General features: G+C 39.2%; 1 protein-coding gene across 1 annotated transcript in view; it reads left to right on the top strand.

Annotated features, from left to right (window-relative positions):
- LOC144655881 (uncharacterized) overlaps positions 1-13642 on the top strand; it is a 66205-nt gene that overhangs the window by 44879 nt on the left and 7684 nt on the right. Inside the window, exons 49-64 of the mRNA XM_078516053.1 lie at positions 185-366; positions 2005-2707; positions 3102-3298; positions 3610-3697; positions 4069-4250; positions 5103-5277; positions 5698-5879; positions 6029-6167; positions 6540-6655; positions 7016-7181; positions 8234-8415; positions 10161-10332; positions 10997-11178; positions 12160-12334; positions 12792-12976; positions 13302-13449. Of these exons, the coding sequence (XP_078372179.1) occupies positions 185-366; positions 2005-2707; positions 3102-3298; positions 3610-3697; positions 4069-4250; positions 5103-5277; positions 5698-5879; positions 6029-6167; positions 6540-6655; positions 7016-7181; positions 8234-8415; positions 10161-10332; positions 10997-11178; positions 12160-12334; positions 12792-12976; positions 13302-13449 (3174 nt within the window). The remainder of the gene's footprint in view (positions 1-184; positions 367-2004; positions 2708-3101; positions 3299-3609; positions 3698-4068; positions 4251-5102; positions 5278-5697; positions 5880-6028; positions 6168-6539; positions 6656-7015; positions 7182-8233; positions 8416-10160; positions 10333-10996; positions 11179-12159; positions 12335-12791; positions 12977-13301; positions 13450-13642) is intronic.

Genomic DNA, 13642 nt, shown 5'->3' with positions numbered 1-13642 from the left:
GACAGCAGTTAACATGTATCTAACCATGAAACTCAGTAGAGATACATGTAAGTGCACTCAGTTAAGAGGCCAAGAGGGGTGCGTGAAAATGAAGAGCCAACTGTTCTTTAACTAAGGGACCAGAAGAAGAACACGGTTTTGTGCCTTTTTAAATGTTCGGTGATGTATACTATGTGTTTTGCAGGCAATGATCACTGAACTACTTCACGAGCAGCCGAAGTTCGCTGAAATGACGGACTTTGGTAACCAGCTAACAACCGAGCCTTGTGTAGGGTTGGAGGAACGAGTCAAGATACAGAAAGATATGCAGTCACTGCACGAGAGATGGGATGCCCTGTACCAATCAGCTACCTCCAGGCACGACAGGTACTGGTTATCGCGCAATATCGGGGTGTTATTGATTGAGAAGAATTTTTATGTTTAAAACAAGCGGACGTTAAGCTCACAAGTCACCAGTGTGACAAGCGACGGCGTTGTGCAGAATTTTGTCGACATGTTCAGTTATTAAACAGTTAACCCACTTTACAGTTAGATATAATTAGCAAAGCAAGGTATAGAGCGTCCGAGCGATGTGCGGAAGGTCTTAGGTTTGGCCCCTGTAGGGAGAATTCGGAATTTTTTTCCAAGTACTGTAGGCTTGTGTCACTGACTGTTGTTTTTCTCCAGGCTTAAAACATACCATCATTTATTTTTCTTACAGAGTATTGTTGTTGTTGTCGTTGTCTTTGTTGTTGTTGTTGCACGGTTTTATTAAATATTTTTTAACCTAGTAGCTTTGCGTGTGTTAAACCAGAATAATCTATTTCAGATAGGGAGACTTTTATTGTATTGTATTTTATTGTATTGTAAGCTTACCGCCGCCTGGTTAGCTCAGTTGGTAGAGCGCCGGACTGCTGTGCGGGAGGTCGTGGGTTCGAACCCCAGACCGGACCAACACTCAGGGTCTTAAAATAACTGAGGAGAATGTGCTGCCTTTGTAATTTCATCTGCAAATGGTTAGACATTCTAGTCTTCTCGGAAAAGGACGATAAACCGTAGGTCCCGTCTCCTGTATCTTCAGTCTTATAACAGGGGACGTTAAAGAACCCACACACTATTCGCAAAGAGTAGGACACGAAGCTCCAGGTGTTGTGGTCTGGCCTTTACAATTGTGTAGTAAAATTACAGTACGTGTAAAGCGCATTTGAACATATTGGCCGTTCCGAGGTTGCGCAGGGAACTGGGGCGAGTTTCAAATTTCAAGTAATCGATAATCTGACACCACCACATGAAAGATCGCCATGAGGTTGGTGATTTGACCAAGTTTGATGCTTTCAGGATGCACAGAAACGAAGTTATGGACCTTGAAACATGGTTTAAAATCCATACAAACGTCTCTAATTGTAAGCCAGCGTCCCCCAAAACCATATAAACTCTTTAAATTTTTATCCGTTTTGTGACAGCTGTAAAATCCTGCCAAAGACCCATTATTTGAAAGAAACTAAGTTGAAAATCACTATGTTTGCCCGTTTTAAAGGGTATCACAAAAATCATAAAAAATTTAAGAGTTTATATGGTTTTGGGGGACGCTGTCTCAAAATAAGAGACGTTTGTATGGATATTTAACCATGTTTCAAGGCCCATAACTTCGTCTGTGTTCATCCTCAAAGCGTCAAACTTGGTAAAATAACCAATCTCGCCGAGTTCTTTAATGTGGTGGTGTCAGATTATCGATTACTTGAAATTTGAAACTCGCCTCAGTTCCCTGCGCAACCTCGGAACGGCCAATACATATGAAAAATGCGCTATATAAATACATTATCATTATCATTATTATCATTATAAGGGGAAGGGGAAGGTATGGTGGAAAAAATATATTTTTGAAGTAGGTATTAACTTACAAGGCGTAGCCTTTTTTGCAGCCGTTAACAATTTGATTATTGGTTCGTCACGCAACACATTCATGAATGTTGTATTTCAATACATATTTTTTATTGAACCACGTTACTTTCTTTCATTTGTTAGGATTCAAGACAGGCTGAGGATTTTAGAAGACGAACAAAAGAAACTGGAAGAAGAAAGAAAGAAATTGGAAGAGGAAGAAAAACAACGGAGATTGGAAGATGATAAAAGACGTCAGGAAGAGTTAGAAAGAAGAAGAAAAGCAGAAGAGGATAGAAGGAAACGGGAAGAAGAGGCAAGGAAACGAAGGGAAGAGGAAGAACAAAAACGGAGAGAGGAGGAAGAAAGGCTGCGTAGGGAGGAAGAAGAAGAAAGGAAACGAAAGGCGGAAGAGGAAAGAAAATGGAGGGAAGAAGAGGCGAGGAAAAGAAAAGAAGAGGAGGAGAAGGCAAGACGAGAGGAAGAAGAAAGAAGGAGGCAAGAGGAGGAAGAAAGAAGGCGAAGAGAAGAGGAAGAACGCAAGAGAAGGGAAGAGGAAAGGAAACGGAGAGAGGAAGAGGAACGCAAAAAGAGGGAGGAAGAAGATAGAAAGCGGAAAGAAGAGCTAGAAAGACGGAGAAGGGAGCAAGAAGAGCGAAGAAAGAGGGAAGAAGAAGAGCGAAAAAGAAAAGAGGAAGAGAAGAGGAAACAACGTGAAGAAGAAGAGAGAAAGAGAAAAGAAAAGAGACGCAAAGAAGAAGAGGAGCGGAAAAGGAAGGAGGCTGAAGAAAAACGGAAGAAAGAAGAAGAGGAAGAGGCCAAAAGGAAGCGAGAAGAGGAGGAAAAGGTTGGTTATTCGCGGACAACATCTACAATTAATTTTGATTATCACAAGACCTTACTACGTTGTTGTTGCCTTGCAACAGGCTATGAGTTCTAAAACGATAGTTGCATCTAAGTAAATGGTTTGAATCCGCAGTATCAGTAGTTCATCAAGTTTAAACTAATCTACAGGTGTACATCACAATGGGTGAATTCTGTTAAAACCCAAACCACTTTGTAAAGCCAACCTTTTTTAAGACGATGCACTCATCGTTTTTTAACATTTCAAAGTTAACTTTGTTACATTCAAAATTCATATGTGATTAACTTTCCGTGTATGTATTATTAAACTGCAAAAATCGATCAATCGCATGCATGACTATACACGATCAAACTATTTGAATGCTGTTATATCTTAGATAAAAGCATTTGCCTTCATCACACCTGAACCACGCGTCCAGTTGGTGGAGTCGGAGCCAAGACTATTCAGCAGCCCAGTGGACGAAGTTATTGTGTCCATTGACGAGAATGTTGTCGAAGCGGCAGCAGAACCTGACGCAATTCTTTTGGATGGAAGGCTTAAGGATTGGAAAAACGAGGCTAACGAAATTAACGTGTAAGTACTGGATGAACATGAGTTGACAAAACAAAGTTTTAAAAACAGTAAATTAACTCAATTAATTAACTAATTGACTGATGAAAGCCCTGAATGCTTTTCAAATTTCTCTAAACCTCTTTCAAATTGAAAGAGTGCTTTATATTCTCAGTTCATGGTCTGTTACCTTTTTGTTGATCGCTTCTCGTGTAATGGCAATTGGCTGAAAAAGTTCCATGAAACTCGACTACTTCGACTCAAACAATTGTTAGTTGTGTTTGAATCAAATAATGTGGCAAAAATGTGCAAACGGAGATTGTCTACTTTTTTAGATGGCTAAAGGATGAAGAGCAAAAACTGCCTGAAGAGTCTGACAAAGACAACATTGCTTCTCTTAAGGAGAAGGAAGGAAAAATTGCGGTGAGTTCTATTTATACAACTTATCGTACCTTAGGCAGAGTATCAGGCGAGTTTAGTTGTGCAAAAGTGTAAATACCGATGAATGGACCAAACGAGCCTGATATGCCACCCATGTGTACCAAAAAGATAAGATTTGGTATTAACCGGACCCAATGGAGCAAAACTAAAATCCAATGATATCAGGTTAGTGACTATCGCTGGAAATCAAGGCAGCGGACAAGGCTTCGGATTGGCTAATTCCGAATTTTGGTACGGCAAATAACTGTAATAAGACACTGGAAAACATGTTTTTGTAAGGGACGCTATTCGATGAAACTGTTAATTTACTCGTTCAAAAATCAAGTATGTTTTTTTTTTAAATGTCACTCCAGAGTCTAGAGAAGGAGCTTCCTGCCTATGACAAACGGTACCGTGATCTGGAGAAAGACTTCGAAGAGCTTATGAGTAACAAGAGTATCAAAGAACATCAACAAGAAGCAATTGGCGAAGACATGGATGACGTGAGGGCTTCCTGGCGCTCTTTGAACAAGGAAAAAGATGCCAAGAAAAATAGGTGAGGAAAATGACCTTAAATAATGGCATGAAGTCCTTGCAGACTTCGCTCATCAGAAATGATGATGTGAATCTCTAAAACAATTTTGCGTAGGAAGCAGCACGTATAAAGTCTGCGCAAGGCACACATGACCACCCACCCCAAACAAGGCATCTTTTCAGCTTGGTTACAGTAAAAACCCACGTGTAAGAATCTAGATTTTTCCAGCTTGGCAAATAGATTCTTTTAAAAATGGTATTTAGTGGAATTCTAGGCTAGTTAGGTTCTTAAATAGGTTCTTAACTTGATAGGGACACTAGCGATCAGCACAGATAACCACTACAGGGCATATGTGATATGAAATATTGCTGTGGTAATGTAAGCCTTTTGAAATTAAATATTGCTGTAGTAAATAATTATCTAGAATACAGTTTCGATGATAGCTACACAGTAAATTTATCTTTCCAAAGTACTAGCATGCATGTCTAGACTAAGATTCGTTTTCTCTATTTTCATCTATGCATTCATTTTTGTAAAATAAGAACCTATTGGAAATTTTATGCTGAATATGTTCTTATGAAAATTTTAGCCCAACTGGTTCTTAAATTTAAGGTTCTTATACGAGGGTTTTTACTGTATATCATAGGCTTGTATTACACCATATAACCTTTGTAATCGTTGTTGGTTATGCAGTCCCAACACCAGCTTGTATCTTTTCTTATAATCCACACCTGCATAAGCTCGTATTACTTTATTAACTTTTTTAACTTTATTACTGTATTACTTGACTCACTAGTTGTAATCAGTAAACGCCAAAACTTGGAAAAGTCAGAACAGAGTGTAAGAGTCAAGAGAGTCCTTTCTTTTCTGTAGAATAAAGAAAATGATTTGGGATGAGGAACAGAAGAAAGCTGGCGAGCTGGCGGGATGTAGGGTCAACTTACAAGCAGTAAAAGACTGGATCGCACTACGAGATAAAGAACTTGACTCGATGGATCCAATTGGGAACGATCTGAAAACTTTAACACGGCAAAGAGAAGACATGAAGGTATTATAAGTATAATTTAGTGGGGTGTTAGCATGTAGTCAACGGGAAGTATCTCAGAGCTCTTTCAATCTGAAGATTGGAACCAATCACAGCAAAATTGCTCCTTCATTTTTCAACCAATCAGGAATTAAAACCAAAACCAATCGTTATTTGGCGTCTATGCATTCTCTCGAGCGCAGCACTGGTTGCATGTTTTTTCTTCGACCTCTAATGACCTGTAATGTTGAAAAGATTCTTATGTTGCTTGGGTTGATTACACTGATGACTTTTATACAAAACTTTTGAAGCTCACGTTGTTAGCTCTGAACTCGGTCAAATCGCCTCGTTTTACCTACTTCCTTATATGTAGCTAGATGAATAGAAAGTTTTCTAGAGTGGCATTCAAAGAAACTTGATTTCCTTTTCTCTTTTACTCCAAAGCAATTCTCTAAACGACTCGATGATTATGAGCCAAGATTTACAGAGGCAACAGATACAGCGTACAAGCTATGCAAGGACCCTGCCTTTTCTGAGGAACAAAACAAAGCTCTTCGAAAAGATGCAGAAGATTGCGAAACGAGATGGGACGATGTGTTGGAAAAAGTCAAAGACCGTATGGACGGGTAAATAACTGACTTTTAATACTTTCTTAAGGCTATTCCCACTCCAGGAAACGTGGGAGACACTGCTCTTCTTTGAATGCTGTACTTAGTTTGAGATCATTTCTTTTGACCTAGTTTTCGAAGTGAGAGAATTTTGTATTTCCTTGTAGAATTGTAAGAAAGATCCCCAAGCTTCAAAAAGACCAGAAGGAGCTGTTGGAAGAATGGAAAGAAAGGTCATCGCGGTTCGACAAATCTCTCAAGAAAACAGAAGAAAAACTTAAGGAACAAATATCCATTGGAAGAGAGGTAAGCATATTAATAAGGCATTTGTTTCTTCGACCAGCGATCATTTCAGGGCTAAACAGAATGGCTGGTTTGGTTAAAAAACTGGTTGGAAGGGTTGAAATTTTTTTAAAGTTTCTCTCTTGTCCAATTTGTTTTGGTTTTCATTCATTGCAATCTTTTTTGGACAACAACGTCCAAGGGGGAAATGTGCAAAGAGGTTTCTAGAACCTGTGTGAAGCACCAACCCTTCAAGCTTTACTTCTTTAGAGCAATGATGTGGTTGAAACGGTAAAACAATATAGAGCATTCTTTTCAACCAAACAACCGAAAAAACGGTTGATATTGGCCCGTTCTGTTTCTGACATTTTCTTCTTTTTTTTTTTTTTATCGCAGATTGGCTTTGAAAAACGGTTCTCCGAGATCAGGTCCCCAGAGCTGACAAAAAAACAAGGAGAGAACAACAACGAGTGGAAACCATCAGTGGACGAGTCCAACGCTAGCCTTCGAAGGTGAGTATTTATTCTGCCAATAGGCAACTCTGGTAAGTAACTAACGGCTTTTTCTGTTAAGCTGACGGTATTTCAGCTTATTCTAGTTTTATAAAAAAGTTCCCATAATACTAAACAGTCCAATCTCTGTGTTCCTCAAGTTGGATAGTTGAAAAGTTGAATTACCTGTAGAAACGTGGGTCCAGAGAGTTTGATGTAATATATCACATAACAAAACCAGTTTCCGTTTGAAGCATTTATATGTTTTCTTAGCTTTCAGCTGTGTATAATCCCACCGCATCGCTCGTCTTTGGGAATGTGCATTATGCTAATTTGTTTTTCTAGATATGTTTTTCAATTTAAATTAACATTTGTTTTCAGAGTTAGAGAAAAGCTTCAAGACATTCAGAGAGAGAAGAAAAACCGAAAGTGGTCGATAATCGAGGCGCTGAAAGATGTGATGCATTCCATTACAAGCAGGTTCCGCGGGGATTCCAAACCTGGAGTCAATCTGGACAAGGTGGTTGACCTGTTGGAGGACCATGAGGTGAGGAGAATTCAATCCTAATCAATAGAAGATAGCTATCGATGTCAAAATGGCGTTTCAAGCTAGTAGATCTTGTAAATGCCGTTTTTGTTTTGGATCTGAACCTAACGCCTGAGAGGGATGGGTACGCACCGAAAATTTGGTTGGGGTGGGCGGCGCGCTTGCTGAAACCCTTTAACTATTTAGACCAAAATATATGGCTTTCTCTACCTCATTTCAGACCAACATACATGCCGGCGCAGGTTTGGAAATAAGGAAAAACAGATTGTGAAGATTTTTTGTGAAGGTGCAAATGATTGAGATTTGGCCACTTAAATATAAATATATTTTATTAATTTATTAAATTTTGCTTAATTTTTGGCTGGCAAATTTGATCAGTAATTACTGATCAACGGTCGTTATTTCCATTCCTGCATGGCTTTTCCTATACCTCATTTCAGATCAAAATAACTGGCTTTGCTTACCTCATTTCAGACCAAAATATATGGTTTTCCCTACTTCATCTCAGACCAGAATACATGGTTTTTCCTAACTCATTTCAGACCAAACCGTACTTTACGAGAGAAGAGGCACGCACCTAATTCCAGACCAGAGTGCACAAACCATACCCTATTTCAGGTCAAAATGTTCAAAATCGCTACTCTTTTGCTCAAGACCGCATACCCTTAGCGCAACACTTACCTATATAGTACCCCTTCCCTCTTCCCAGAACAAAATGATGGATGAAATTGCATACGTCACTGACTTCCTTCCTGAGTGCAGGAAGGAAATTGGAAGTCGTTGTGAACCGTTAATTTTAACATTTTTGAAAAATATGTTGTACTAGACAGCATAATTAGCCATGCAGGCTTACCTGAAGACATCACGAAAACATTCTGTTGAAGTAGTATCAGTCCTTTCACGAAACTAGAATCACTGGTTTGGGTCCAAATTCTTTGTCAAGTTTACGTTCGAGCTCGAGGTTTGCGAAGGGACGATTCGTTTTGGCATTCTTCAACTCTAAATATAGTTGTTGATGATTTTTTTGCATTAATTTGAGGTCGTTTTTTTAGGACATTATGACTGATACATCGTCAAAGCAGAGGGACGCTAACGAAGTGTTTGCCTTGGGCGAAAACGCTCTCGAAAGCGGTGTGTTAGAAAATGACGAAGCCAACGACGTGCATGACCGCATGGCTGACCTGAATCATCGATGGAACGGATTAAATATTGACGTCATTGAACGCGAGAAGAGGTTGGTTTATGTTATCGTTTCATTTTTTTTTTTTGGAAGAATTTTTTTAAATTTCATTCCCCCCGACGAAACAAACTTTCGATCGCAAGATCGAAGAATAGTTAAATAAAATAGATTGGAGCAAAGTTAGCTGGACAAATATTTATCAAGCTACAGTACTGTGCGTTCATGACACAGTCACACCAATTGGAATCGCTGTATATTTGAAAAGAAGCAGTGTATGCAAATGAACAGTTACGTTGAGGTTCGCACACACCGTGTACCATTACATGCTGAACATTGCGTCAGATCCAATACAACAATAATTTTCGCCTTCAGTTTTGGATTTTTCCTTTAATGAATTCTCGTATAATCTGTAAACGTTTGTCGCTTGCTAGGAGTTTCTCGTTTTATCTTCGTATGAAGTATAATTGGACAAAAGACGTTCTTTCCGCATCAAGATTCTGCGCATTCTTTCACTCCCGAGGTTTTCTTTTTTTTTCTTTTCTTTTTCTTTTCTTTTTTATCTGCATTTTCAACGATATTTAAATTTTAGAAATGACAAAGAATATCACAACTAACTAAAGCCTTTGAAGCCTTTGTAAACTTTCTTTGCTTTTTCTGTAAACAAAAAAGTCAAAGTCAAATATTTACCCTGATTAACATGAATGTGATGTTAATTTACATTTGCGTGAGAGTGATACCGTTTTAGAAGTATTTAAATTTACATTCCCGTGTTGCCAACACATTTTGCACACGGAAACGTGCGAAATACAACAATTTGACAATTTTGACATTTTTAACTTCATTATGGACGTCGATGATGACGATTTAGAGAAGTCGCTGGCTCTGGCCTCGGCAACAGCCGACTTAATGCAGTTCAGGTACATCTCATATCTCATAAGAATTATGCATGGCTGCACGTATATATCAAATTCAACGGTCCTCCATACTGAACGATTGCTCTTACGGCCCAGCTGGTCAAAATACGAGCTTTTAAAACAACTTATTTTGCGCGGAGAGTGTTTCAAGATTATTCCATGTTCGCACAACTGAAACAGAAGACTGTAACTAAACATGGGGTCATGCCTTGTCGATGAATGTTTGAATCTAAATTGAGGTAGCCAAAAACTCCAAATTTCTTTTCTTTCTTGTACGTTGAATGGAGACTCTTTTTTGAGTTACCTGGATATTTTGACAGTGTATAATAGTTAAAATGCAGAACTTCGACGATTAATAGGTTGTATGTTAATTTCGTGACAGTTCATTTCATGGTTTCAGACACGTACCAGTGATTTAATTACACTTGTCAAGTGTAAAGCAACTTTGCACTTATTGCAGATTAAGAAATATACTAACATGTGATATGGTGTAAAAAAATCCCACGGCAATAGATGAGGGGGGGGGGGGAGGGGAATCACGATAAACGGCCTTACATAGAAGCTTAAGACTCTAAGATTGATCAAAGTCCAGTTTCTCTGTACGGTGTCCATGCAATGTCGACCAGAGAGGCTATTTAAAAGCCTTTATTATTTGAGGTCGTCACGCAACGTGTCTCCTGACCCGAATAACGATTGCGAAGGAGACTAACCAGATCGGTGACGCGGAAAAAAAAACAATAGAATTAGAGACACAGAATTTATGAAACGCAAAGTTCTCAAATCTGTCTTCAAAGTTAATTTCTGACATCAGGACATGGAATTAATTTTTCGATTTCGGTACTAAATAGGAAGTACCGCAAGTAACGATACGTTATCTTTTGTTAGGCTTGAGCAACTTGCCCAAGATATCGAGGGCGAGTACAAGAGATTCGACTCCTGGCGTGACAGATGCGACAACATGAACCAGTGGCTGACTGAGTCAGAGAAACTGATTAAAAACGAAGAGAAGATTGGATCTGACATTGAAGTGCTTCAAGAACAGATCAATGACAACCAAGTAGGTCCCAAGCCAATATTCACCATTTAATACTACAAGTTTTTAAAAACCATGCCTGATCTCACGTCAGACTCTTTTAGTCCCGGGTAGAGCGTATGTCATTAGTGACTTTTCCATTTTATTCTGCTATCCTGGGCTAGCCCTACTAGCGAATGGTCCAGGTGGGGCCATAAAAACTAAGAAAAAAAATGTCATCTAATTGAATATTTGATCTTTTTTAAAAACAACTGCTTGTGCTGTCGCGTTTGCCGCCCATTTCAATATTCTCCACTCTCTTAAAAAACATCCGTGCATCTGTAAAGTGATTGGAAAATGCCTGGAATTATTCTACGGTACTGAACAAGGTGCAAAGGTGCAAAGATGATTTATAGACCTGTCCTTAAAAAACTAGCGCCCAATAATGCTAACAGCCCTTCAATTTCAATTACTGTTTGTTTTCTGTTGATAAAGAAATAACCAAATAATGCAATATATATTCGTCAATATTTGCCCCACGAATCAAGTCAAGTTCATCAAATGTATCTGTGAGTTTTTGTATGGAACGCGTTTATATGGCCATCTTCAGAGGGGGGGTTTTTTGGGGGGGGGACCCCCCCCCCCCCCCCCTCTCCCTGCTTCGCCGCCTATGTCTTCTACACTAACTCTTTGTGCTTGCTACCCACAGCTCTTTATGAATGAAGTAAAGGAGTACGAGCCGAAAGTTGACGCTATGCTCCAAGAAAGTCAGGACCTCGTTGACAGCAGCAAGTTGGATAAAGCGGACATTGATGGCGTTGATAAAACTAAAAATGCACTCACTTCAAGATGGAAGGCTGTCAATGACCACCTTAAAGACCGACAGCAAAAGTAAGTGATGAGCTAACGATGTGATTTTATACACACAACAAAATAGTTAACAACTTGACAAATATACGCCATTTTTCTATTTTTTTTATTGAAACACAAAACATTCTTACCCTTACATCTCACACTACGGCACATGCTACATACAACTCTTCTCTCACATTCTGCCGCTCTTTCTTCTTCTCTCCTCTCTTCTGTTTTCTCCACTGAGGTGTATTTCTCTGTGCACCATCACTAAGCAATTATAGAGGGGAAAATAATGATGACTTTAACTGAGAAAGCCATTATGTTACTCTCTTAGACGTGGCTGCGTTCTCTGTTCTTTTCCCCCGGCGTCTGCTGGACTAATGTTCTGCTACTTCTTGCTACATGACGAGATGGTGAGATCAAACAGTGAGTGTTATAGTTGTCGGACAGTTCAGTTCGGTGATAGATGCCAAGATCTAAACGTAAAAATCTAATACAAAGTGATAAAGTAAAGTGATCAACCTGACCAAGTTGAGTAGGTCCCTGAAATTTTAACCTGGTTTTCGCGTCTTCTGTCTGTACATGTATATCTAGATCTCAACAGATCCCGGCAAAATACAATGTATTCGTTTAGTGGCATTTACAATGACTGCAGATTTTTTTCTATGAGTAACCTAGTAATTACAGTGACCAAGAGAGCCGTAGAGTCTTCATTGAGAAAATTTTACAGGATCGTGTGCAATCGGTGACCAAAATTGTTTGATTACCGTATGTCCAGTAAATTTATCACAGTTATTTCTCATACTCTCAACAATGAATGTATATTGACCATATGCCGGACAATAATTTATTAAACTCGATTTGGTATCCAAAACTCCTCGTGATCAAGCTAAATCTGAAAACCATCCCCAAGCTGCCAGAAACAACTTTTTTACTTATAATATAAAACATTAATTTGGCATTAAGTTCTATCTAAAACTTCGCCACTGATAGTTCGCAATGCCTTGTTCTATATAGGCTGGATTCCGCTCTTTTGGATATACTAAAGAAAGACACGGAAGGCAGGCTTGGTCGGTGGAGAGAGCAGTCAATAGCTCTTGGTCTGCTGGTCAGCGACGCCACACGAAAAGTGGAACAAGACGTGGATGAAACTGACTATGGAGACATTCAAGCCAGCTCTGTGCAACTTCAGGTTAGATTAAGTGACCTTTTCTGTGAAGCGGTAGTGTGCTTTGGTGTAAACCAGTTCTCTTTTTCGTCTGTCTGTCTGTCTGTCTGTCTGTCTGTCTGTCTGTCTGTCTGTCTGTCTGTCTGTCTGTGTGAGGTCTGATTGTTTGTTTGTTCAAACTGTACCCCACATTGAACTTCATAACTTTGTTGATTGGCCCCTTTTTCCTCAGCACCATAGGTTCATTTTCTGAAAAGAAACCCGTGATGATACTTGTTTACTTGCTGGGAAATTGTTAACCTACCAACCGTCACCCATATGCAAGCAAACTGCAACACTTCACAAAAAAAAAAAAAAAAAAATAGGGTATACCGATCGGAATCGAATTTACCACATTTAAATCTACCCAAGTACTATATGAATATAGTACTTGGTATAGTACTATATGACCCCTATGAATCTGTCGTTCCTTACGTCATAGGAAGTCGAAAACTCTCTAGGGGAAGACTTAAGTAGAGAGTTGGTTGAAGTGTCGGATGCTGGCCGTGACATCATTGAAAAGAAAGAGTTTGAGCCTTATGCTGGAGATGAGATCAGCGAAACCCTGGACGCACTCAACAGACAAGTTGCTGACCTTGAAAAAGGAACTAGAGATAAAAAAGACAAGTATGGCAATTAATTCGATTTATTATATGTTGAATCTGAATTTGTCCATGCTTCTAGCCATATGTTTTGTACAGCAGTCCTTTTTTGTTTACTCGAAACTTTTGCCTTTAACATGAACTTCGATTTGTATTACATTTTGTTAAAAGGGTAGAAAGGTAACTTCAAAACCTGTGTGAATGCGTGTGCGCTAGCTCGCATACTGCCTAATAACACAATCGCTTTGCTACTGTAGCGTAGAACCCGGGCATAAAAAACGACCTTTAGCAAACAGATTTTAGTTTTGCCATATATATTCTTATGTGATTTTCTCACTATTTTGTAACAGGATCAAGGAAGCGTCTTTGAAATACTTTGGTCGCTCATTGGCTGATTGTGAAGAAGCCGTTGAGAGGCTTGGGGATTCATCCGTTAATAATTTCACTGAGGTTGGGTCTGACATCGGTGAGGTTGGAGAACAGCTGATAGAGTTGCAGGTAATGTAGGATAAATGTCTTTAACCAAATCTTCAACCAACATTCTGTTAAGTTCGTCTGCAACGCAGGCTAGAACACGTAACCAAGGCCTTTACTGCGTAAAACGGCCTAAAAAACAACAGACGTCTGGAAACATTAAAAGATATCCTCCCTGTGACTTTAAACTCTACAGAATTTCAGGAGACAGGTGTAA

The sequence above is a fragment of the Oculina patagonica genome, chromosome 6 (assembly GCF_052425735.1).
Source record: "Oculina patagonica isolate OP01 chromosome 6, crgOcupat, whole genome shotgun sequence".
In the NCBI taxonomy this organism is placed as follows: Eukaryota; Metazoa; Cnidaria; class Anthozoa; order Scleractinia; family Oculinidae; genus Oculina; species Oculina patagonica.
The sequence above is the reverse complement of the archived record's forward strand: the minus strand, read 5'-3'. Positions and strand labels throughout refer to the sequence as shown.